Genomic DNA, 26205 nt, shown 5'->3' with positions numbered 1-26205 from the left:
GCCGTAGCCCAAAGATTCCTGAAAACAGCAGAATTAGAACTAGAACTTCAGAAAGGTAATTGTACATATATTAAATTGAATTTAAGCTATTGTATATCTTTGTGAATGGATTAAAACTGGCATAAAATTAAACTGGAGAGTTTAAGAGTTTAGATTGTCCTCTGGGCAATCTGGTTTAGATAGGAGCATTCAGAAGTCTCATTTCAGTGAATCTGCCATAACTTTTGCCTTCATTTCATATGGTGTATTGTTCATTCTACTCTCAGTTTAAATAACAGATGAAGAGGAATTTCATTTGAATTTTGTTATCCATAGATAAGCCATGCCTGCTGCAGCTGATGTAACTGTGGGGGACCTGCCTGTGAGACATACAGGTCTAACTCCAGCTGGAATTGAAGGATTACAAGGTTTGTACCAGCTGTTATTTATTACAGCTACAGACTTTGATCAGTGGCTTCTTTAGTTTCTTTCTAAAAATGTTTCTGATGTTGCCACTCACAAAATTAAGTTCAAATACCAGTCAAAATCTGGGTTAAATTGTGAAAGATTCTGTGACCCATTCTATGTTCAAGTTGCTTGTTATAAGAGGGGAGTGTCTGTGAGATGCTAAAAACTGGAAATGTCATTGAGCTGTAACATTCATCCTTCCAGAAGAAACGAGGACTTTCTTGCTGAATTGAGGACAAGGCCAGATCCATTTGACAACATGGGAACCAAAAGTATTATGCAATTGTGCTGTGTTACTCTGCTTCTATTAGAATGGAACAACTGGGCTTAGTCTTGTACCTGAGTAAATTTACTGAATTATGAGTTAACATTTTCAAGCTTCAGTATAATATGTTAACTTTGGAACAGATTAGAAAGAATCCCTTTGCTAATGCTTATTTTTAGATAGTATCTTTGGCAGAACCTGGTTACTTGGTAAACTGTTACCTTTGTGTTGTATGTAAACAGGTTGCTGTATAATTTTAATTGCTTTTGTTTTTAAATCTGTAAGAGGAAGGAAAAAGGAAATGATTAAAATGACAATAAATCCAAAAAAAATAACAGACTCCTATGAGTGTAAAATATAAAATTACTTGAGAAATTGCGGGGAATTCAGTATTTCAAAATGAGTTTTGACTTTGAACTACGTGTTGTTGGATGTATTGAAGGTAATTTAAAGTTGTCTTGGTTTGAGTAGAATCATCAACTGTGCAGAATATAAAAGCTCAACAAGCTAGGTAACAAATCAGTCAAGAGGAACTGGAGGACAGATTTCTTCATGTATATGATGGCCACATCTTACTCAAGCAGCATGCAAATGAGCAGGAGGAGAAAACTAAAAGGTATGTTTTAACTAAAAGGTTAATACTAAATGTATTAACTAAAAGTTAATACTTTTATTTTAGCTTATAGTAATACTTTTTCCCTTTAAAACATCAATAAATTAAAAATTATTTCTCTCAGAGTACTTTTTAAAGCAATAGCAAAAATTACTCTTTGGAATTAATTTTTTTGTTTCTGGTTACGTCTGTGTACGTATGTCTTTGTGGTGGACTGTATTAGATCTCCATGTACAGAGCTACAGCGCTGTCTGTTGCTTTGGAGCTGGTTTGGAGATATGCTGTCAGAGTGTTCTGGGAACTGGAGAAGAGGCTGTAGAAGCCTATTGATTCATCAGGAATTTCATTCTAGAATCAGAAGTGTCTATACAGTGAGATTCCACCCCTATTATTAAATTTAGTGCTATGTTGGCAAACCAGTGTGGGCTCAGCAGAGCTGTTCATGGTATTACTGCATTGCAAGAGGGCTGATTAATCCAAAAGCGCTGTGATTCTGTGCTCACATAGTGCTGTACTTAATAAAGTCATACTGCATCCAAGGTGTGGTCAGAAGCTAATAGATTCGTAAAAGGGCAGCTGAAAATATTGCTTCTGTAGATAGGACTATGTCATGACTTTTTTAAGTCCAAAGCATTCTTTCCTTTTGACTCAGTAGTCAGTGAGTCAGGAACAAATTGGCCAGCGTGATATAACTTCCATCTTTTCTGTCAGACTGTTGTCAAATCCAAGATGGTGGAACAAGTGAATTCCTTGCTTATTCCACAGGACATTTCCTGTGTTTCTGTGAGATGCCTTACCAAATGCACTCATAATCCACTTAAGTAGCATTACACAGAATGTCTAAATTGGAATACCTGAATTAATACTTTATGGCACAGAAAATAAAAAATACGGTGTTTGCCAGAGAAAAACTTAACTCCTCAAGTCAAATTTCTTTTCCAGCATTCCTCGCCAAAACCCTTTAAATTAGAAGTTTGGAATGGATTTGCAGGAGAACATTGAAAAAACTCCACGTAAACAAAAACCTGCTTACAGGCAAGTAACATTCTGTGACATCCTGAAGTTATTAGGGATTTTTTTTGTTTCACTTTTGTTCTTTTAAGTAGAAGCTTCTGTCCACAAGTATACAAAAAATAAAACAACCCCCTTAAACAAATGAAGTGTGTCCTTATTTTCAGTTTTCTTTCTGGGCCTTCAAAAATAGATTTCCTGTAAACTAGATACAGGTCTCAAAGATGTGCAATCTACTTTGTAAAGTCTTGAACTTGTCTCTTTCATCAAAGCCACCTTTTCTTTCTTTATATGCCAAGTTTTTTTCATTCACTTCTGGGTATGTTTTCTGTTCATGCATTTTACATCACCCCCATGTGCCCTGTCTGCCTTTTGTTCTAGCTTACCAATGTTTATCAAAACTAAGGGAAATCAAAAGTACAACGCTTGAGATACCAAAATCAAAATTTGTATCCTTCTAAAGACAGGTGACAACCATACCCTTAACCTCCGTATCTAATTATATTCTGCAGCTAACTATTCCTTCTCCAAAGCACACTGGAAATACTTGCCAAGTATAAAATTGAGTATGGTAATGAGAACTGTTAAGTCTCCTTTTCCCGAGTACCTTCTTAAATATCTCCACTTATGTATTTTAGCCACTTAAGACGTGAAATATATACTAGAAATTGTATATAATTGGAATGTTGCATATTATTAGCATTCTTTTAATAATTGAATGTTCTGTGGAATTGTAGCTTTTATAGTTTGCCCCACCACATCCCAAATCTGTAACTTTACTTAACAGCATGCCGAGGTTCCTACATAAGGTCATGCGTTAAAAATTACATTTAAGCACCATATGGAGTAAATATGTGTCCTCCCTTTACTAACCTTAAATGATAAGCCTTAGGAAACTGTTATTTGTCAGTGCTATAAAGCAGATTGCTGCACAGTGGTTTCAATTATCTTCAAAGAGTTCTTCACAGGCAGTAATAGTTATATCAAAACCTGAAATTTATTATTCAGGTTCTATGCTGAAGTCTTCACAGTGATTATGTTCCTTTCAACAGAATGCTTTTTATGCTGACTTTTCACATTCTTTTTCATCTTTTTTATTATTTTCCCCAGAATGACCACCAAGTTAATACAGCTTGTAAATGATAAAAAAAAAGTCTGAACAGGTTGGTGGCGGCCCCAAGTGGCTGGGTCAGGCCTGGAGTTGGAAGAAGGGATTGAGCATTGACAAGAAAAAGTTCATGAGCTTGAGAAACAAAATGAGAGTCTCCCCAGAAAACTCCTTTCAGCTGACCAGCAGCTCCACATTCCAGGGCATAGAGCTTGTCCATACAGCTGTGTTCAATCTTTTATTAGCAGTGGTCTCAGAAAAGTGAGGGGAGGCTGCTGCTATGCCAAGGCACACGAGGAAAGGTATAATTCACATTTATTAAAAACAATGGTTTATATCAGTATTCCTAATAATTGCTTAGCTGTAGGAAGTCCATACTCTTTTTTTGTTCATCAGTGGGCAATAATAGTACCTGAAAGCAGAAAGATTGTTCTTTCCCCTTGTTCTTGTATTTATTTATAGCAGTCATGATAACTTGCTTGCCTTTGAAGTCCTTATTATGAGAATCCACAGTAGTTGGGGTTAAACAAAAGTACAGATTTGAGAAGACAGTAGCTATCAGGCAAGTTTTCTAATAGTTAAAATCATTGGACTTCCTTAGTATAACTTCTCTACATGTTAAAGGGTTATAAAAGTAGTATATGAAAAAGTTTAGTGTTTTCATGTTATAACAAAATTTCACATCTGTAGTTTGTTTGCACATGTTTTTCCTTTTTTAATTTCAAGGTTTGTTCTAGTCTCTTGATACATGTGTGCACAGTACTGCAGACTTGAAAAATCTATCACACGTGTGGACTTTGAAAAGCAAATACTGCAGTGCAGCCATCTATAATGGTGCTTTTTACTGTCGAGACTTACTGCTTAAGGCAGTCTCCCTCTCAGTCCTTTACTTACTGTAGTCACATTTGGAAATCACACTTTAAAACTTTTGTGTTTTCATAGGAACATTTGTAGAAGTAGTTGTACTCAGTTAACCTATACACTGAACTGATAATGTTTTTAAAAAAGCTCAACAAACAGCTACAACCCTGATTCAAACCTGAGTCAGCAGAATTGTCTCCTTAACTTCCAGAAGGTATGGGTTAGGCTAGTGGCCAGTTACACCCTCTCATCAGTCTTCATTTTTATTACATTGATTCAGGTATATGAGGACAGCAACAATTCTCATGTTTTTAGACAGGTGAAAAAACGTGTTTGTCTCTACCAATTTGCCTCTCTAATTTATATGTAGTTTTGACATTTTCAATTCACCTATGTTTTTACACTTCATATCATTAATTGAGAAGTTTTATTCCTGAAATCAGTTTGTTTGGTTTTTATCTTACCAATGTAAAACACAGGGTAGAAATAGAGTAAATGTACTCAGGTCCAGTGCTACCATATAGAGGAGGGCAACTGGGCCTTGTCCAAACCAGAGGGGATTCTGATAATCTGAAGCTTTGAATATGCAATTTCTTGATCATATTTTCCTAAAGTGAAGACTTTCTAGAAATCTGGTAACCAGTACTCAGAACTTTAACACAGTAGTATTGTCTTCCATAAGGTCAGCAAATACTTGAATACTTTCTACAATATTCATTAAAGCGTAGACTAGCTCATGTTTTTGTCTTGCATATGTCCTTGTCCTGCCCTTTTGATCAATGATGATAAACCCAACTGACTGGTGTTGGGTATGTGCCCTCTTTTTTTAAAGAACTCAACTCTTAGATTGCTCAGTCAATCCTTGAGTCTGAATCTCAGATAATTTTTAGACAAAAAAGACATGCAGGACACTTATCCAAAAATAAAATGCCTGTAAAAATTCAGGAGAGCTTGGCTGTCTCTAGGATATGAAGAGACAAAAAAAATCCACAAAGAATAAATATACCTTACTGTATCTGCATTGTGTTTGGCTGCTTTAAAAATACCATAACCAATTGATCCAAAACATCTTCCATATAATTTTTGCAAAATTTTAGGTATAAGTTCATAGCAAGCAATTTAATGTTCATTACTACCCATGAATAATTTGGAATCTAGAAATAGTAGAAAACTATTGGCCTTATAGAAGGATAGAGTGGCAAATGAGGTGTAGCTGTGCAGTGCAGCAAAGTCAGGCAGACATGCGTGCAGAGTGTGTTCATAATAAAGCCTCTATTAGTTTAAACTTTTTTCTTTCTTTCTCTTTTTTACTTTTTTTTTAAAAAAATACATGAAATATTCTACAGCTTTGCATGTATTTTCCCCTTTTTAACTGTTTCAATTCCAGACTGTTACCTTTAGTTGTAGTAAGGATCTACTATGGCATGATCCTGCAGTTCTTACTCGTTTGATTTCAGTGGAAGTTCTCTTTGGATGAAAAATATATCATCAGTTCTTTAACGGCCTTTCAAGGGAGGGACCCCGTTATTATGTGTGAGCATTCTTTTGTGCATCAGTGGTGCTACATAAATAGTACATCATAATGTTTGTTATTAAATTATTCACAGTCACAAGTCTCCCCTATTCAGAATTTCCTTTATATAGTTTAAATAGGTTAAAGAAATTGTGATAAATAATTTCTTAGTCTGTGCCTACAGTGAATTCAGAAAATATTTAAAATATTTTTTTAATTATTTGAAAGTAATCTGTTTTGAAGAACTTCTCTGCTTCATTTTTGTATAAACACTCTTTTTCAAGTACAGCAGACAGAAACTGAAGATAACATCTAAATTCAATGTCGACTACCATATTTATGTGGAAACTTTTAAGGACTTTGAAAGTAAAGATGCACTTCAAATTCAGCTAAAAAATTCTGTAAATAAAGCTAGATTCTAAAAAGTAGTGCAGATACTTATTTATGTTTATCGAATTTCTTGTATTCAAACCATGTTGCTTGACCTAAGTTACTGTGATTTAAGTTCCAAAAGTATTTAATTTATAGTCTATTTCTGGTTTGAAATCTGATAGAGGATGCGTTAGTATTTGAGAGTTGCTGTGTTCATCTAAAAATACTAGGACATAAGTTTGAAAAATGTCCACCAGTATACATGTAGAATAGTGTGTGTTCTATAATTTTGCCACCAGAACACTTCATGGAAGACTCTTAATTCCCATGTTTTCCAAGTCATGTATTTTTTTATGCTGCATGAACAGAGCCAGAACTTAAAGGGATACATGAACATTATATTTAGGAATCTTTCATTAGTTTACTTTCTTGGGAGTCATGTAACTGCTATCTAGAACAGTCTATGAGTTGTTTTATTGCACAAATAATCTTACAGGTTCTGTGTAATTACTATCTTTAATCTTTGTATCATCAGAGAAGAAACTTTAAATTGTGGAATACTGGAGAAAAACGTGGACATTTGGGTGACCAATGAGGTCATCTTAGTTCATCTTTGTAGCTTATGTCTTCGAATTTTTATATTATCAACAGCTTTTTCTTGTGTTTTGTAAGAAAACACGTGGCTGTCATCCTGCTATGTAACCACGTAAAGACAATGTTGAAATTCTTTAGGTGCTGAAAGGACTGGGCTCCCACCAATCTCTTTGCTGTAGCACCGTTTGATGTCAGCCTGCTGTTAGATTACTGCCAACCTTTAGGAAAACATTCTTTATTTTGCTACATGTTTAAGAAGTTCTTGTGATTGAAAGAATTGTAGTTACCAAATAGAGAAGCAGCCACAGTTAATCATTAGTCCATCATCGGTAAGGAAGGGAGGTACTGGTTATCCTATATCCACAAAAAATCCAGTAATATTTTAAAGCTGCCTTTGCATATTCACTGCAGTTTCTGTCTGACACGAGCTGCATAACAGAGCTGAGTCCACATGCAACACTCCTTGGGTTGATTATTGTAATGTGGCTGCAATCAATGCTTTTTCCCATATTTAATTGGAGTTTGTTTGGGGATTCTTTCAGGAATGTATAAATCTGCCCTAAGAGTTAAACTTGGCCTATGGATTATTAGACTAAACACATCTTAATACAAAATTTATCTACAATTAGCTTGACTGTTCATAATTAAAAGATGGCCAAAACCACAGCCTTGTGATTTGATGTCTGTGGTACACAGTGTGCAAGGTAAAACATTAATTCTAAATAAGATCATTTTGTAAGCAGGTATCCTCAAATTACTTAATAACTCATAGTATTTTCCAAAAATATTTTTAAAGCCATCCCAGACTTCATTTGTAGAACAGTTATTTGCATGTTTTTGGGGTTTTTTTGTATGTGTTTTGTTTAGTTGATTTTTTAATGAAAAAAGTTTATTTGCTTGTCAGTTTTTAATTCCTTTGGCATTTTTTGCTGCATTGTGACTCTGGATTTAAATCTATTACCTGTGTTACTTAACTCAATTAGATGTATGTAGATCTATCAGATAGTACTACACATTCACATTCTGTTCTTCTCTGCTTGGGACTCTGTGTCTTGGCCATTGGTGTATTTGTGTTTGAGAACAATTAGCCAAAAAGCCTGTTGCTTATTTTGCCAAAGGGCAAGTGACCCTGAGAAGTTTGGTGGTGATCTGTATTTTACTTGCTTGGTTTTCCAGTTTTGAATATGAATGGGTAAAGTTTTTGAGCCACTAATCCAGTTAATACAATAGTCAGGACTCCTTAAGAGTAGTCTCAGTATTGTATCCATGTCTTGCTCATATGGAAACAAAGACGAGATGCAAGGGATGTGGTTTAATTAGACCTCAATTTTATTAGCTTAGCCATCTGGGATTTACTGGCATAAATTTGTACAGTGGAGGTCAAGATCCTTTCTTTAATCATTTCCTTCTGGTGTAAGTTGCTATCAGTGCCCCATTCCCACACAGCTGGTCCCCAGCTTGTTATTGAGAATCAACTCTATATGCTTTTAATCCAAATGATAAGAGGTCTGGAAAAGAGATTGTCTCTTTGGTGTGCTTCAGACATTAACCCCAAAGATAATTCTTAGCTTTTTGAGGAGTCACTTTCTCCTAACTTCGTTTTCCATTTCAGACTTTTAAAGCCAGCACAAAGATGAGGTTTAAAGGAGGGCTAGAGTTCATGTTCCTTATTTCTGCAGTTGTGGTAGAAGGCATAGAGCTAGATCAGTTTGCCCATTAATTCATGTTATTGCCTCCAAAGGGATATTAGTTCCATTTCTTATTCTGATTTCTGTTCAGCCCTACCTCCATGTGTCCAGGTTCTGTGGCAATTTGGTTGTTTTTTTCTTACTTTTGGGGCACTAAAGAAAATATCTCTTGGGCTATCTCAGTACAAGTTTAACCTTATAAATTACTTAGAGGGAAATATTTAAATGAAAAATACTAGATAATTTCTATTACATCTGTATGTAACCCCTAATATAAGTGATATCAGAATACCTGGGCAGATGTTCAGGGAGCAGACTATACCTACCTGGGAAAGAGAAGCCTGTTTAGATCATCATTTTGTATTCTACTGGTTTGTGACTTCATTTCTTGAAAAATGATCCCTCCCAACAGAGTCTTCCTCAATTAACTGTGCCTTGCCCACAAAATCTGAAAAGATCTCGTTGTTCAACAGCAAGCTCTTTTTCATATGCCTGGATTCAATGGACTTTCAACTTCTTAGGCATATTTTATCTAAATAAATAAATAAGTTGTGATCAATGTAATGCACTAATAAGTAGTTAATTGCACATGGTTCCTCTAGCTCTTACAATTGCAAGCATTGAAATGATCCAAATAAAAATAATTTTTCACTTCTGAATTTGAATAATTTGCTCCATAATATTAGTATCTAAAACCTGTTTAAATCAAATGCTGTTTCATTCACTGTTGAAAAAATAGTTAATGTTGACTGTCAGAAGCTATGGAGTTTACATCTGTACATCATAAATTTCACTATCATCTGCTCCTTTTTCTACTTAAAAAGAAAAAAACAACAAAACCCTGCTTAAAAAAGAAAGGGAAAAAAGGGGTCTTTGAAGGCATCATACCCTTTTGTTTGATGTGTGGAACAAGATTAATAAAAACGTGCCACTACATTAGCTTTTAAATAGCTAGCATGAGACAGTGCTGCTGTCTATACTCACCACAACTTTAATGTATGTAGATAACATGTTTTAAACACATGATAATTTTAGCATTGAGTTAGGCCTGTTTCTTGGGGAAGATCTCAGATTTGTGACTGTGTTTGTCTTTTGTGTAAGGACAATTAATTGGGCAATGCCAAAACATGGTAGCATTTGATATTTTGAAGAATAAAAGGAAAATATTTCACGTACTCAGCTGGTTTACAGATGTGTAAGTTTTGTAGTCCATTCTTTTGCTCCAGCGTGGCATTGTGACAGTATGTCCAATATGTCTAAAACTGATGAATATTGGGAAAGAAAACACCTTTTCAAATGTTAAGGATTTATTTGAATTTATAATAATTTATATTAATACAAATTATCTTCAGATCTTGTAATTGTAATCTTAGAATTATATCTGCATAAATATTATTTTCATGTAGTTAAGACACACCGGCAGCATGTTTGAGTACAAGCCTTCAGGTTCTACGAGTTGCTAAGACCCTTTTATTAGCAGAATTTTATATGTTTAAACTATAAGAGGAAATTCCATAAAATGATATTCTGCTGCCACCAAGTAATACTTCAGAGGTGGAAAAGTGAATGGAGAACAAATAATCTCTTTAAGTACAGTATGGAGGCTTTTTTCTGTCATGTCCTGTTTTATACATTAATCAAAGGTGTTGATGCATTGTTTAAAGCTGCTGTATCATCATGTTTATTTACCTACATTCTGTAATGTGAATTATAGAAGAAGAAATCAATTTGAGCATTACACAGTAAATCTCACAAATTTTTGGAGTTGAAAAAGCTATTGTAGAAAGCTGATTTGCAAAAAGAGTTCAACTTTTCGAAAGAAAACTGTTAGGATAATTCATTTTGTATTTTTAAGCTCATGATTTATTTATTTTTAAATTTGAAGACTAAATATTTGGAACAGTGTGGAAGTTACCAAGGTTTGTAAATGGCTGGTTGAGAAAAGCGATGCTCTTTCAGCAGTGGAAAGAAAATTTCTCCAGTTTCAAGGGATATTTGGAATTTAGTCAGTACTTTTCTCTACTCTCATCACATAAGCTGATGTAAATGTGAAAAAAAATATACACAGTTCATGATTTTGAGTTAATACTAAGTACATGAAAATAAGCCACTTATTACACTTTTCTCAAGGTGCTTCAAATGGAGGAAGGATTTTTAGACTTAAATTTTGGGGATTTTTTTTCAGAAGAGTCTAGGAGGTATTAGTGCTTTTAGTAAAGTCATCCCAGGCAGACTGGGAAGAATTAACTGAGTTGTTTGGCTACTGAAAGAGACTCCTGATGATTTAAAGAGATCTTTGACTTAAATATACTAATTTACCAAAAACAGAGGTACCAGACCCCCCTCACTTTATTAGTCTTTGATAAAATTAGGGAGGTTTGGCTGTTTTGTTCTCAAATTCGGTTTTAACTTGTGTCCTTATGTTCATGGAAATTATTTTAGGGGGCTACTATAAATAATAATTTTCTTTATAAAAAGAAAAGTTTTATGAAAATATCATCAGAACATGCAATTACATGGTAGATTCTCAGTAGGTTTTAGTTATACAGCTCTTGCCTGCTTTTTTCCATATGTATTTGAAGAACTGCATGTGCATGTGGAAGTGGTATGACTGGCAGCTTGGAAATGGGAGAGTTCCTGTAAGTAAGGGAATCCTAACTGCAGTAGAGCTCTGTAGCATATCCTAGCCTTATGAACTGGAAGCACCAGGTGTCCCTGTAAACTCTTACTGCTCTTACTCTTTAGCGTTCTAAATCACACTTCTGCCATTTAGATTTTTGTTTCATTCCTTTTTTCCTCGTGTTTTATTTCTACCTTCTGCTGTGCTTTGCCTTCTTCCCCTCTTTGGTATAATTCCTATATCCTTTCTGCCAAAGCAGCTCTACTGTTAGCTGCACTCAAATTTAGTTTTCCATAGGGTGAGCTGTGTTTTCCAGGGGAGACAGGTTTCACATGGCTTTTTGGGTTCTTAAATACAAAGTGATAAGTAACTGATAACTGTTCCATTTTAAATCGTATGCAACTTCCAGTAATTTACAACAAACATCAAGTGGTTTTGCCTCTTTCTGGGCAGCAGCTGAATGGAAACACGTGCATAGGACTCAAATTGATATTTGAAGACATTGTTTCTAATATTCACAGTGAAAGGTACATTTCGGAGTAGGATGAGTGTTTTCTGTGGCTCTATTTTTATAAAAGAAAGAATCCAATGGTTTTCCCATTTCAAAAAATTTTAATGTTTGAGACATGTCTACTAAATGTGGATAACTGTAAAATCCAAAATTTCTGGTTTAGATGGCACATAACATAATTACCAACACAGCATGTTTTAGTATTTCTTGGCTTTGCCTTGGCTTTTCCAAGGTGGCTACTTGTTTGTTTTTCTTCCTATATAATGTGTTAAAATGCAAGAGCATTTCAGGTAAAAAATTGAAGCTGAGAGATGAGAATGAAAAAATGAGGTCACTTGCGCAGTTGGAAGGGTTAGAGACTTTAAGGACTGTGATATTGATAAGAAAGAAAACAAAATATGGAGTGATATGAAGACTGTCAAAAACATTTCTAAGGTGTAATTTACTGAAGCTATTGCAGTAGAGTTCACAGGTACAGGACAGAGCAGAACAGGACTGAAGAAAGATTGTTGATGACCAAGACACTATTAACTCTGTGATATAAAACTAACTGCTAATATTGTTTATTCTACCTTATATTTTCTAACTCAGAAATGAGATATGAAATGCTGAAGATTAAATTGTATTCAATGGGGTTTAATTTGCTTCTTGTATGGTGAGACTCAAGTGAATCTAAGCAATTTGTACAGGATTCAGATTCAGCCTCTATTCAACTACTTTGTAGGAAGTATTATATTGAAAAAACTGAAGCTAACTTTATTCTGTCTGCAATCATTAAGCACTATCTATACACATACATGTATTTAACATAAATTTTTATAGACTCTTTTTATAAGAACAGAAGATTGGCTTTTGTGCTCTGTTGTTTCAAGTTGTACTTTGAATATGATTTACATTGAAATTCTTAATGAATGAGGCTTTATTAAAGCACTTGTGGAATGTAGCCACTGTAGTATTAACTAATATTCTGAAAATAGAGGTTCTATCAGCACTCTTCATTTAATATTAAAATTAGTTAAATGTGCCTTAATGTCATCCATTGAAATAAATGAAAATGTAAAAGAAATCAGAAGTCCATTTTAAAGTACTACTAGTAGGAAAATAGAACTTGAGTGTATTAAGATTATGAAACAATTATATAGCTACAATTAAGGGTTAACAGAGCTGTGGCAAGCTCTGTGATTACCATAACTGTGGTCAACATTCATTTCTGCTTGCTGCTGCAGTGTTTTTTGGTCAGCATGTCTAACCACCATAACCACAGCAAAATCTTTTAATTGTTGAACAGATGTATTTCTTGGTTGTTTTCATCATGGCTGAACTGAGGGTTTAATGTTCATGAGAGCCCCAAGAGTGCCACCTTCCCTCAGCCATGTGTTCAGTTACTTGGATCAAGAGTGTCTCCTGTTGGCCACATTGAGAATATATACACTAAATACTGCCTGGGGAGACCACTGCTGGAATATGCTCTGTTATAACATTCTGCTACGTGTGATTTACTTTATTTTTTTCTGGATATTCCCTCCCTTTCACAGAGCCTAAAGAACTTAAAGACCAACCATGATGCCTTGTTAGCAAAAAGTGATGAATTGAGTGAACAGCTTAAAGAGGGGCAGTTAAAATGGTTCCATCTTCAAAATAAATTGAAATCAGTAACTATTTCCAACAGTGGGACAGAGGAGATGAGGCTGTGGGCAAGAGCTAGAATCTTTTACCTTAGGTGTACAGTAAAAGAAAAATAAATGTTGGGATACATTTCAATGGAGGAGATGTAAATAGACCTTTCAAATATATTTACAAGACTGACATGGTACTATGTATATTTTTATCCTATTCAAAAGGAACACTTGCAACCAAATTGCTGTTTGTATTTCATAGACTTGTGAACCAAACATGATCCCTGTGCCCCATTGTCCAAACACCAGTGTTGGGACAATATTTGAAGTTAAAGCATAAAATACCATGTCAATTCTGATTCTAAACAAGTGGTTTATTAATAGAAAAGAAAATCATAATGCTTAGTTTATTGATCATGTATTTCCAGTTTTTGGTATTCTTTGAACCTGATTTAATTATAGTGTAACATCTTACTCAGCAGTTGAAATCAGTCACTTCTGTTTCAGTCTAGTGACTCTGAGAGACTTCTGTCATCACTGACAAGTTGTCCAGATACATCAAATAATTTCTTCCCAGTTTTCTTCAATGGATGAGGAATAAGACCGTGAAAACTTCCTTGATTTTTCTTGAATTTTGTAGCAACTCAAATATAGTTTTACCACCTGCTTTACCTACTATAAATGTATTTTATGTGTACCAAATTTACCGCACAGATATTTTCACCAAACCTATTCAGTGTTGTAATGTATGGAGAGCAGATATTCTCAGTTTAAGTATCTCATGTCTTTAAGCCATATCCTGCTGTAATGAGTGTCATGGAAGCAAGGGTGTGTTGTTTCTATAATGTCAATAAAATTATTTTCTATGCAAAAGCTGTGCCCTAGCTAATACTGATATTCACTTACTAAAAGGGAATTCAAAAATATTATTCTCCAGGTTTTTATATTGTTTTGCATAAGACAGAATATGATACTGTTGATCAGCTGCAACATGGTACTCTCAGCTTCATCTAAAGAGCATGAAAAAGACTTTGGGCCTAATGTAAATCCATGTTGGATTTATGTTCTTTGGAAGCTTCTAAGAAACAGTTGTATTAAAAGAACAAATAGTAGCAGTGCCTAAAAATGATTTGCTATTTCTCTTCCCACATTCATTGTAATTTCCTTTTGTGCTGTGCATTACTTGAAACCTCTCTTTGTTTTAATTACAGGAAAGATTAAACAATCCAGAAAAAGAGAATGAACTCCTGAAGAAAAACTATCATAAGCTGCGTAAGGTAAGTTAGGGTTTCTGGATACAGAAAATTTGATTCTGGTCCTTTTAAATAGATCTTACTATACTGTGTGCTGTAATGTGTCTATACATGTTTTGTGCTTTTGCACATGTGTAACTGTGTTCATATTATTCTTACAATATTTGGCATACTTTTTTATATGGTCTACGGTGAACTGAAAAATTATAGTAGTAAGAAACTGTGAGAACAAATCACTTAGAACTCTTTTTTTTTATTTAGGAGGTGCAGCAGTTCTATAATCACAATATTTAGAGTTTTGCACAGAGAAGTTGGTCACTTGTCTCTCACTTAAGTTGATTGCTGGAGATTTCTCCAAAATTTGATCATGTCATAAATATTTCTGATGATATTTTTGTTTATTTTCTACCATTTATTCAAAGAAATAATTCTTACTAATAAATCAATGTAACAGTCTTGGCTTGAAATTTTCTGTTCTACTTAAAAACATAATGGGATGACTTAGAAAGATATTTAACAAGAGAAACTGAAAATAAGCTCCCCTTATAGCACAGTAATCTATACTGTGGTGTTTCTTTTACTAAAATGATCTGTCTTTTCATATACTCTCATATAAGCATTGCTTCATCATTCATCATTCCATGTTAGTGTATAGGTATCAATAAAAGAAAGAGAAGGATTATATAACCACCATTTAATGGCCAGCTCTTTTCATTGCCTATTTGGACAATGCAGCTTTACTAGAGCTTACCTGTGCCAGCAGTAGATAGGCCAGTGTCTACAGGTGCCACTAAATAATACTTTTTTTCATTTTTTTCAAATGGAGGAAAAGGTGTGTAAACACATTCTTTGCTAAAGTTATTTTTGGGAAATTTATTTGATGTTGATGGGAATTTTGCCAAAGCCAGTACTGCAGAACTGGATCTGAAAAGTTTGCAAAGAACAAGTATGAATTTGTCAGTTCACTCTTATTATTAAGTCAGTATCCAAGAAAACAATTCATTTGTATAAAAGGTTTGGAGGAATTGTTTTCATATGACCTTGTAATGCAAATCTAGCAATGCTTAAAGTCTCTCCAAAGGAAATGGTGCCAGATGTGGTTGACCATTATAGTTACACAGATGGCTCCAACTCCAGTGAAATACAGTAAATATGAAAGAAATTCCACATGAATTCAAATAAATGTAATCTTAAAATTCAAAAGAAGAAAGCAACACACGTGGACTCAATTCAAACTGACACAAACATTAGCATTATATGGGTTCAGATAAAACCTGTCTTCTAAAATGTTCTTCATTTAAACATCAAAATTCTTAACTACCATCCTAATGATGCTTAATGATTTTTCTGCCAGCACAGTCTTCTAAGAAACTGAACTAATACTTGGCTGCATCCGTATGTGAAGTGATTGTACCTAAAGTTGATGAACTCACATATAACTGGGTATTGTGGTCATTTAAACTTGAGAACATTTTTAGAAGTGTGAAAACTGACAGTGTTTCTTTTGTTTTGAAGACAGTTATGCTTTCCTTATGGAAGCCAATCAAACTCTAAGCAATTAGAGAACACACTGTCTCTTCTGTACCTTTGCAAGACTGTGGAATAGTAGATGGTTCATTGTATTATATTGCCTGCATATTACCTTCAAAATTATAGGAGAGTGATGTATGAATTACTGCAGGACTTAGAAACTGCTTAAATTCATGCATGCTGTGAAAACAGTCATACTATAAAATGCTCTATACCTAGAGAACTGTGTACATGGATTAGATATAATATCAGAAAAAGACAAAATACAGGGATATGCAACTTTTTAATGAAAAATACATATCAGAAATATAAACCCTATATACTTTAGGGTTTACAATTTATGCTATAATATTTTATTTCTTTAATCTTAAAGTCATTATTCAAATATATGAGATATAAATACAGGTAATAAAATATATAAATACAGGTACTCAGAACTCTCAGTCAACATGTAGAGTCTATTAACCTGTGTGGGCTGTCCCTTGTGCAGCATTTCTTTCTCCTCTCTTTTTGTGGTCAAGGCTTGTCAACATAGATCTCTTGAAGAGATAAGTGGATAGATAAATAGATATCAGAAGATTTTTAATACATTGATGTATGTAAAATATAAGGTTTTTTAGCTGATGCGCTTCGCCAAAGAATTGAGGAAATTACTTTCTTTGTTTACAAAACCCTACAATTACTGATTTTTCACAGAGTACTAAAGTGAATAAACTGGTTTGTGCTTGGTGAAGATCGACATTTTTCCAGTAAATAAGAATGCAAATATAGTAATATGAAGACTATAGTACTCACTGTCTAATTTATATGAAAAATTATTGCATAGCTTTGTCTTTTTGCCTACTGAGAATTACACTGTAAATTATATAATGTACTTAATTTAGTTTTAATCTGAATAATACTTTTTGTTGTGGTTTCAGCAGTTCTAGTTCTGTGTCCATACAATCCTCATTGCACATAGATTGATAGTTTACAAGTAAATAATGTGTTACAGGCAAAATAGTTATTCTAATTTCTTGGCCCACCTCTGGTTTTTATTTCTTGAAGTAGGAGAAAGATTACTTTAAATGTGCTTCTTAATCAATATCAGAATTGTTGTTTTACAGTATGAGAAAACTGTTGTCACTTTGTGGTCAACATTTTTCTTTGAACAGGCAACTGACTTTATGCTCTGCATGTTTCACAGATTTAAAAGAAATCAGGTGGATGATCCCAGTTCTCTACATTAAGAGGTTTTGTATGCGGAAAGAATGGTTTTGTTAGTTGTCAGTTGCTGAGGTTTGGAATTGTGGATTACTCTGGGATATGCATCTGAATTCCTTTTCTAGTCCCACAAATGTTGCATGCTGCCAACTTTTTGACTTTGGAGCTCTAAATTAAGGCCAGTTCCTTTGCTCATCCCACAAACTCTTTCATGTTTTTTAACCGCAGCCTGAGAAAGGCGCCTTGGTTTCAACAGCAGCAGACCAGCATGTGTTTACTTAATTCCTAAGACATGATGACAGTGGTCTCTGTGCCACTAAAAGCTTTTTTCTTTATTATTTTCTGTTGAAGCTGATTTCCAAAGGTTTTTCACATGCCATATGTTTTATTACAGTGTCTTCTGTATGACCCATGGGCAGCAATGGAAATCAAAGGAACAGCAAATGAAACTGCAAATTGCTAAACTAGAGATGGCTATCAAATCTGATTTAGCAGACAAAAATGCAATCCTTGACAAGATCAAAGTAGAAAGAGGTATTTTTCTGAAAAAATCTAATATTTTCTCAAGATGTGAGGTCATACCTATGTAGAAGTTCGGAATATTGCCCAGAAAAGTGTAGTTTCTATTGCTGGTGATTTCAAAGCTGCCTTTTAAGTGAACATTTGTACAATATGCTGAAGTTATGACTAGCTTTTAAGTACAAAAATTGACCAAATACAGATTATATGCTGAATGAGGCTCATATTTTTTCAGCTGCACTTATTATTCTTCTGTTGGGTTAGTACTTACTCTTTATTCAGTGTTTCTTCCCTCCTCTACATTGAAAGCTGTTATGGAAAAGAGGCCCATCTCACAGTCTCCCTCAAATTTTAAGCCACTGTTCTATCTGTACAAAGTTACATGAAGCCTGCATGGGCCCTTGGCTATGTTTAATAGTCTTTCAACTTTGTTAATTCAGAAATTTTTAGTATTTTCAGTGTACACTGATTTTTATTTACAGCTGTGTGCATTTACAATAATACATTTTTCTTCTATCTTTGAACAATCTCATAGAATGAAGTGGACCAACTTGTTGTGAATAATTCTTATGAGTATGCTTCAGTTCATCATGTGCTTACCATTAAGATTCTGAGTAGCTTTATTGACATCTAATACTAAATTGAACATTTAAACATTTCTTTTACCTCAGTAAGTGTTTGCAAAATTTGCCTTAAGCGATAACTAAAATAATAAAGATACCTTAGGCTACATTAATATGAAGTTACTACATATTGGCAGTTGTTACTGACAGCTTGATTATGTAAAGCTAAATTTAAAATTATATTCAGAGCATGAAAATATCATGGGCTGTGCTATTATTTGTTTAAGCTGAATGTGGAAAATGAGGCCGGGCTTTCCATCCTCTGTTCTTTCTAAGGGCATAATGTTTAAGTGGCAATCTTTGCCTTCCCCAGATTGCCACTTCACGGCTTCTTGTACTTCTAACTATATCGCCAAGGTACTGCACTTTCAATTGCTACTAAGTTCTTGCAGCTTGCATAGATATTTTAATACCCTTTAAGCCTTATGTATCTAGGATTTGATTACAGCTTTTAATCATTGCAACTGCGGAAGTATTCACAGAATCATCGAGTGGTTAAGGTTGGAAGGGATCACAGGGGGATCATCTCACAGAACTGTAGAACGTATGGAGTTGGAAGGCACCCACAAGGATCGTGAAAGTCCAGCTTCTGACCCTGCACATTTTGCTCTTGTTTGGATGGAGTTTGTTTTGCCTTCCTTCTAAAACTTACCAATATATAGCAGAGGGAAATAATGAATAAATGGAGTGACTTCAGCATATAGCTAAATAGGTATTGTGAACAAGTGGTTTGGCCACTTAGAGAAACACTATCAAAGGTTTTGGCAAAAGCAGGGTTTAGTATGAATTTGTGGAAACATGACTTTACAGAGTTTGTTGGCAAGGCTCACTTACTACACAGATTAAAGCATACAAAGGAAGATCAAATTAGAAGCAATTTGGAATGATTAGAGTCAGGAATGCAAAGGGGGGTAAGTGTGCCGAGATATGGCTGCACAGATAAGGGTGCAAAAGAGTTTAGCAGCACTTAATCACTGAGTATTTTAGCATTTACTGAGCAATTCCATAGGGTTCACTACAATTGTAACAATGACTTGGCTGTAGATATGAGATAGTAACATTCATACCATAATCAATTCCCATACACAGGTAGTGATGTGTGCACCTATATCTCTGTGTGTACACGTGCCTACCAACCTAAGAGGTACTTACCATAGGTTCAATGAGTAAATCAAATCAAATCTCTTTGTGTTTCCTAACAAGTAGCATTTAGACCTCAAAGATGCTGGAAATGTGTGGATGTCTGCGATGGTCTTTCTAGTGTGGCAGATTGGAGGGTGTGTGAGCCCTGGGAGGTGCCCCATGCAGAGGGAGATGCTGGAACTGCTACTGTGCTCCTGGAGAGCACAAGGGGCCTCACTTCTGGAGGGTTTAACATGATTGACTTCACTAAGTCATCACTAAGTTTCCATCCTGGACATAACCCTGCAATGTCGTATCCATTCTTGAGATGTTACTGTATGTTATTGAACTCAAAGGGAACCAAGGGAGTAAGATTACGTTGGAATAAGTTATGGACTAAAGATATTTTACCTTAGCGAACGTTTGTTCCGTGTGACAAGGCTGATTCTTTTTTAAGTGATTTTAGTTTGCTTTTGAAACAGAAAATACTGTATAATTTAGTTGTAAAATTGCTAACTGAATAAGATAGTAATGGAGTGGGATTTTTTGGTTTTGGTTTGTTGTTTTTTTTCTTAACTGCGTCTTCTGGAACTGAAAGAGCTGAAATATAAATGAATCTGGAAATCTAAGAAGCTGTATATATGTTGACAGGTACCAAATGATTATAATAGTTATGTTTTCACAAATATACATCGTTAGAGAATTTCTTTTTACTGAATCAATTATTTGTTACTGCAGTTGACAACTTCTCATTGTTTCCTGTGCTGCATAAGCAATACCATTGTTTAAAGGCTTTGCATAATGAATATAGGCCATAACTCTTCCAGTTTTGAACTTATTAAAGTTTTGCTATTCAAGGGCTGTTATAAAGACTGTAAGTTTATCTTTTCATGTCGCATACGGGACAGGAGGTTAAACAAGAAAGGCTAGCAGATAAGGTGGAGATGGCTGAAGGAATTTAACAGGAGACAGAAAAGCTCTCACATCTGTGAGAGGAGCAGTTAGCTGACCAAACATCAATTACTTCTGGAAATGAGAAGAGAAATAACTGAAGAATTGGAACCAGAAGGTAGAATTCATTTTTATGAATAAGTAACTGTATTTTGTTAATAAATCTGTGTCTCTTTCCATTTTCTTAAGCATTTCTTACTAGCAGTGGGAGCTGCCTCATTATGAGAAGCTCCATGACAGAAATTATATTCTGGTGTACTTTATAGCTGAAGCTGGGTAGTGGATATGGTGGTGTTATTTTCTTCCCAAATGGAAACTATATTGTAATTGAATGCAAAAATCTGGTATCTGACCTAGATTCATAAAATATTAAAGGAAACCTGGCTTCTATTTTAAATGTCTTTATATTCTCCCTTAGAACTATGCTGTTCTAAAGACTATTTTAATGAAAATGCTTCTTTTGTCTGCAGATAACAGCCAATGCTGCTATTGGAAATCCTTCCAGACAGAGAGAGGGGTAGTATGTCTTATCATATTTGTGACTTAAAGTTGTTAGAGGCAGATTTTTTTAAAGATTATAAAAGACAGGTCATTCTGTTCCACCTCTGAGCTTAAACAGTTTATCATTGAAATAAACCAAGTCCATGATACCAAGTTTACAGTAAAAGTACAAACATAATGCTTAAATTTCATGTTCTTTTGTTTGCAGCTTCTGTGTAAGAATACATTAGAAAAATTGGGAAAACATTATGTTGAATCCCTGTTGTGTTCATAAGTAATGTGCTTCAGAGAAGAAAGCCCCAAAATACTCTGAAATAATCCACCTGCATGCAGAACTATTTTTTTATTTAAAAAAAAAAAGAAGTATGTGTACATAGTGTTAAACACAGTCAGAGGAAATCCACAAATTCAGGCCATATTCCTGTATAAAGCTAACGGTTGTTCATCCTTCAGTTCATCACAGGACTTACAGCAATCCAGTCCTCAACTTTCATCTAGGAAACACTACTTCTTTTTTTTTTTTTCTTTTTTTTCTTTTTTTTTTTTTTTTTTTTTTTTTTTTTCACAAACCAGAAATAAAGTACTGTTTAGATGACTCCAAAGGTCATTGATTTGCAGGGTTAACCTTCTGCAAGGAAGAGAATATTTGCCTGGCACTTATTCTTCATTTGTTAATAAAGCACCTATATTGCTATCAGGTTCCTCAGCAAAAGTCAGATGGACTACAATAACAGGATTTAACTACATTGATTCTTCTAATGTTTTTCAGATCCAGGTGATGATGCTCTTGAAGCAATAAAAACCAACAGCAATGATTGTATTATTTCAAGTCCATTATCCACAAATATTAAACAGATGAGTCAGAATGTTCATGGAATTTATTTAGCCAGACTAAAAAAAAATTTAAACTTAATGCCCTCTAAGAGTAGCTTTTCTATATCTACCATCAGTTTTCAAAAAGTTAAATATATACACTATCAAATCACTTCAGTGTACTTCATTTTCTATTATTAGTTGTGGTCAAGTGCACTAATCATGTTCTCTTGACTTATTATGAAAACCAGCAATTAATTACCATGAAGACATATATAAAAAGTAAGACGACATTAATACAAATTTGGAAAACTTACTTTGAACAGTATTTCAATATATATATGAGTAGGATAGTTCTGTTAAAAAAAAAATCAATTCATACTTTTTAATCTAACCTTGACTGAACAATGTTTAAAAATATAAAACTAGTACTTAAAATTGATGACAGTACTTCTAACAGTTAATACTTTTCTGATCTGTCTTAGCCTTCTTTTAAAGGACCAGAGCTGTACTGCTAGATCCTATCAGACTTCACGGTTTTTAATGTTCTGCAATGTGATATCCTAGAGGTAGCTTGATTTTTTTAAAATGCTCCTTTCAAGGCTGTGAAGCATCCTACAAAGCAACTAGCAACAAGAAGCAATTTGTTGTATTAGAAATATAGATGTTATTTTTTTAAGCTGTAGAAGAGGTTAAGGAATGCTATCACTCATATATTCTTCAGAAAGATGCAGAAGGTACTTTTGAAGATGGAATTACATTGTTTGTGTGTATAATGTTGAAAAATTATCATCTGTAATTTTGAAAACTAAAATTACTGCTACTCATCTCTATTAAGTCAAAATATAGTACACTTTTTCTGTAATTTTCTAGTCATCATGTATTTTATTTTATCACAATTATTTAAGAACACTTCTGCAAGAACTTTGTGTGTAGATTCATTTCAGGTTAATCAATTTCTACCTTTCTCCATTGATCTGTTCCTATGGCAACAAAAATGCATGTTCATGAAGGGTAGATAAAACAATAAAACCTCTGAACTATTAGGACAATAGTGTATTTGATACAGATTGGATTTAAAAATGTGCATTGGTTGATATAAATTCTTGGGTTAATTGTAGAATACAGCATGTCAAAACTGTTACTGAATTTGTATTTTTTTTAAGATTAAAAATCACTGCCTTTTATCTTTTGAGATAAATATCCTGCTGGTAATCAAACACTGTAAATAAAACTTGTGATTTTCAGAGATCGTTATGCTAATTATCCCCTAAATCTGAGTTGTATGCCAAACTGTTTAAGCCATTTAAGATCATACTGAGGTTTTTTTGCATGTTGCAAATTAGACAGTTCATGGTTATTTCTTAGATATGTTGATCATAAAGGGTATCTAACAGATTTTCCAGTACTTAACTGTACCACTTGCTTCTTTCTCTTTTCTTCTTGTCTATGATGTATGATTAATCATAGATTACTTCATTTTGTTTCATTTCATTTACAACATTTATGAGCTTCACTTTGTCGGTATGAAATGCTTGTCCCCTTCTTTCCTTTCCAAAGTGGCATAATTAGTGTTAGCATCTTTTTTAACAGGCTACATAAAGTTTAGTGGCTGGATTAAATCAAGTCATTAACATAATGTGCTATACAATTTGCCCCTATCTCTTTTCGTTTCCAGTACATCAAAGTGCCACAGAGTGCCAGTGTAATTGGGCCTTGCTAGCTTGTCAGGTTCAGTCAGGCTGATGGCTGCTGCTTTTACTAAAAAGCTTCCAGGCATGATAATTAATAGAGAAAAGAAGTCTGAGAAATGTAAAAGTTTGGACAGTTCTCTATGAATATTTCATACATTTGAATAATCAGAAGTTAACATTATCAATTTGATGTATAATACATTGATTAAAAGCCTTGTTTCAGATCCTCAAAATAGACATCAAAACTGGGAATTTGCATTTTCTTTGGCATGGTCTTTATATTAAAAAAAAATAAATTAAAAAAGTCTTTTCTCTTCCATCCCCTCTTCCTTTGCACTCCCATGTCTGTACCATATCCATATAGGAAAATATATAGCATTCAATTCTCACAATAAAATTTACTGCTATCAACTTCCAAATTGTCTTAAAATGTTCCATGAGACAATTACTGGCAAACCAAATTTGCTTTGGTAGTGGTTCCGTTTTTTCCTGTTTTTTTTTCTTGCAGATACCATAAGTGCATTCTCTTGCTCTAATAGCAGTTTACTGATAGCAGCCATTACCTGTACCTGTAAGTTAAGATCTCAAGTTGTAACTAATTTTGACATGGCAATCTTTCTTAAACAGCAAAAAACCAATGCAAATTGCACACGGTTCTTTGTTGTATTTCAGGGAGATGCTTGAATGTTCAATTTTTTTTTTCTCAACCTGGCTTGTATTATAAATATCTAATCTGACTTTTAGAGAGCTAAATTTTAGGGTTTTAGTATTACCCTGTGTTATTGAGTTGGCCCAACTGTACCAGAAATACTAATTCTTTGTATTCTCCTATTCCTGTCTAGAACTAGCCTCTGTTGCTTTGTGTTTTTCTTCTGAAAGTAATTAGGGAAGTAAAAGTGCTATACCAGCATATTTAATAAAACAAGAAATAAAACCTATGAAACAGAACCATCTTATCAGATTATGATAAAAGTAACTTGTTAAACTTTGTAGTCAGTACATACAAAGACTACTGATTGGTCTAAGATTAAAAAGAACCATTTGCCATTCTCCATCTTTAAGGTGGTTGTTTGCTGTGCAGGTCACTATAATCCAGAAACTTAAGTAAAAGAAAGATTAAAGAATCCAGGAAATACCCTAGCTGTGTTTTGCAACTGATAAAGTGTGAGATGACAGAAGTTTGAGTAGGCACTGTGCTGAAATGATGGATTTAGAACTTCTATCTAGCCCTTGTCAAATATACTTTGAAGTTGTAATTGAAAGCATGTACTGCAAGTCATTCTTTGTGATAGAAGAAATGAAAGAAGAGGGACAAATAATACCAAAAACCACCAAACACCAGCTTTTAAAATGATTGAAAACTACAGAATCTTAAGTAATTGCCCATTATTTTTTAGGTAACAAAACTAATTAGTCAGAATATGAAATTAAATAGAAGGCCAGATTTAAGGCTGAATGTGTAAGCCCACAGGAAAAGAATCAGCCAGAGTCATTCTCAACCTAGCTGTAAATTTTTTTTGAGGTTATGAATTCAAATTCTCCTCAGTTGCTTACTGGAGAATCTATTTATCAGAGCTTGTGGACATGGAAGTAAGTTATGGTGACTTTACAAAAAGAATATATTTTTCTAACTGGAGGTATAAAAAGCAAAGGATGGGATTTGAAACTGAGTTTGAGTTTGATTAGTTGTGATAAATATCACCAAACACCATTTTTTCACAATAAGCATATTAAAAGAATTAAGTTCTATTCATCTATGAAGGTCTGTATTGTTCTCACACAATTTGGTAATGACAAGAGGAGGATAGAGTATCAAATACTAAGTATTAAAACTCTAAGTAAGAAAACCAACCACATAAAAAATGTACAGTTAGACACAGTTTTTCTCTACAGATGCACTCCTAACAAAGGAAGATGCTATACAGATACTTCTGCTTTCTTCCCATACTAAGAGGTACTTTTTTCCTAAATGTATTAACTTCAAATACAAATTTTTGAAATTTAATTGTTTTCTTAAATCAAGACAGAAGTCTGTGAGCTACATATAAAAAAAAAAAATACATGTATAGCTGTATAGACAAAGACAGAAATCCTATTCTACTTGTCTTGGACTAGATTTTTACTTAATATTGTTACTTATTTAATCTTATTTCTGTAACTTCAATGTACCAAAAACATATGGATATCTGTTTTCCTCAAGGAATTTTCTGCTTTTCATGCTGTTTTAGCTTAAGAATTATGCCTCCCTTTGAAATGAAAGGTTGTTTTAAGTTTACACAACCTTTCAATGTCTTAATTGTGTGATTGCTTGGTACTTGTGTAGCTAACTGGCTTAGAGATTTGATAGAGTTGGTGTTTGGTTTTTATTTTTGCTGATGGAGCAATCAAAGATGAGTGATTAAACATTTCAAAAATGAAATGTTCTCTTTGAGACAGTCTGCAGGACTAGGTGTTCAGGACAGTAACAGTATTGCTTATGTAGTTTTCCCAGCTTCTTGGGGAGAAGATAACGTTCAGAATTTTGCAAGTTTGTATCTCACCAAACAGGTCCAGATATATTTATATTTTTGTGTTTAATCATCCCTTGAAACAATTTATCTTTAAAATCTGTTAGCTGAGGCAGTGCCACAGGCAAGGAGCAAAGCCAAATCTTCAAAATTAATTCCACTTGATGAGAAACGTTGAACAATTATATGTATTTTCTTCAGAAAGGGTGTGAGGCAAGCTGAAGAGAAAGCAAGCACTATGCAAGTGATCAAAATTTCTATTGTGAGCAA

At 34.0% G+C, this 26205-nt stretch overlaps 1 protein-coding gene and 1 long non-coding RNA gene across 2 annotated transcripts in view; both read left to right on the top strand.

The window, feature by feature from the left end:
* Positions 1-380: 380 nt before the first annotated feature.
* The window catches only part of RPGRIP1L (RPGRIP1 like), a gene marked incomplete at its 5' end in the record, with an annotated part of 30064 nt that continues 4239 nt past the window's right edge, over positions 381-26205 (top strand). The window contains 4 exons of the mRNA XM_086848198.1: positions 381-407; positions 14431-14491; positions 17198-17204; positions 17600-17739. Coding sequence (XP_086704324.1) covers positions 381-407; positions 14431-14491; positions 17198-17204; positions 17600-17739 — 235 coding nt within the window. The remainder of the gene's footprint in view (positions 408-14430; positions 14492-17197; positions 17205-17599; positions 17740-26205) is intronic.
* On the top strand, positions 1220-3746 carry LOC147650849 (uncharacterized). Its single transcript, XR_015275407.1, has 3 exons — positions 1220-1328; positions 2268-2360; positions 3447-3746. It is a non-coding gene; the product is annotated as an uncharacterized LOC147650849 (long non-coding RNA).

This window comes from Cyanistes caeruleus, chromosome 12, assembly GCF_971803275.1.
Source record: "Cyanistes caeruleus chromosome 12, bCyaCae1.hap1.1, whole genome shotgun sequence".
Taxonomy (NCBI): domain Eukaryota; kingdom Metazoa; phylum Chordata; class Aves; order Passeriformes; family Paridae; genus Cyanistes; species Cyanistes caeruleus.
Note: the sequence above shows the minus strand (reverse complement) of the source record. Positions and strands in the feature narration are given on the sequence as shown.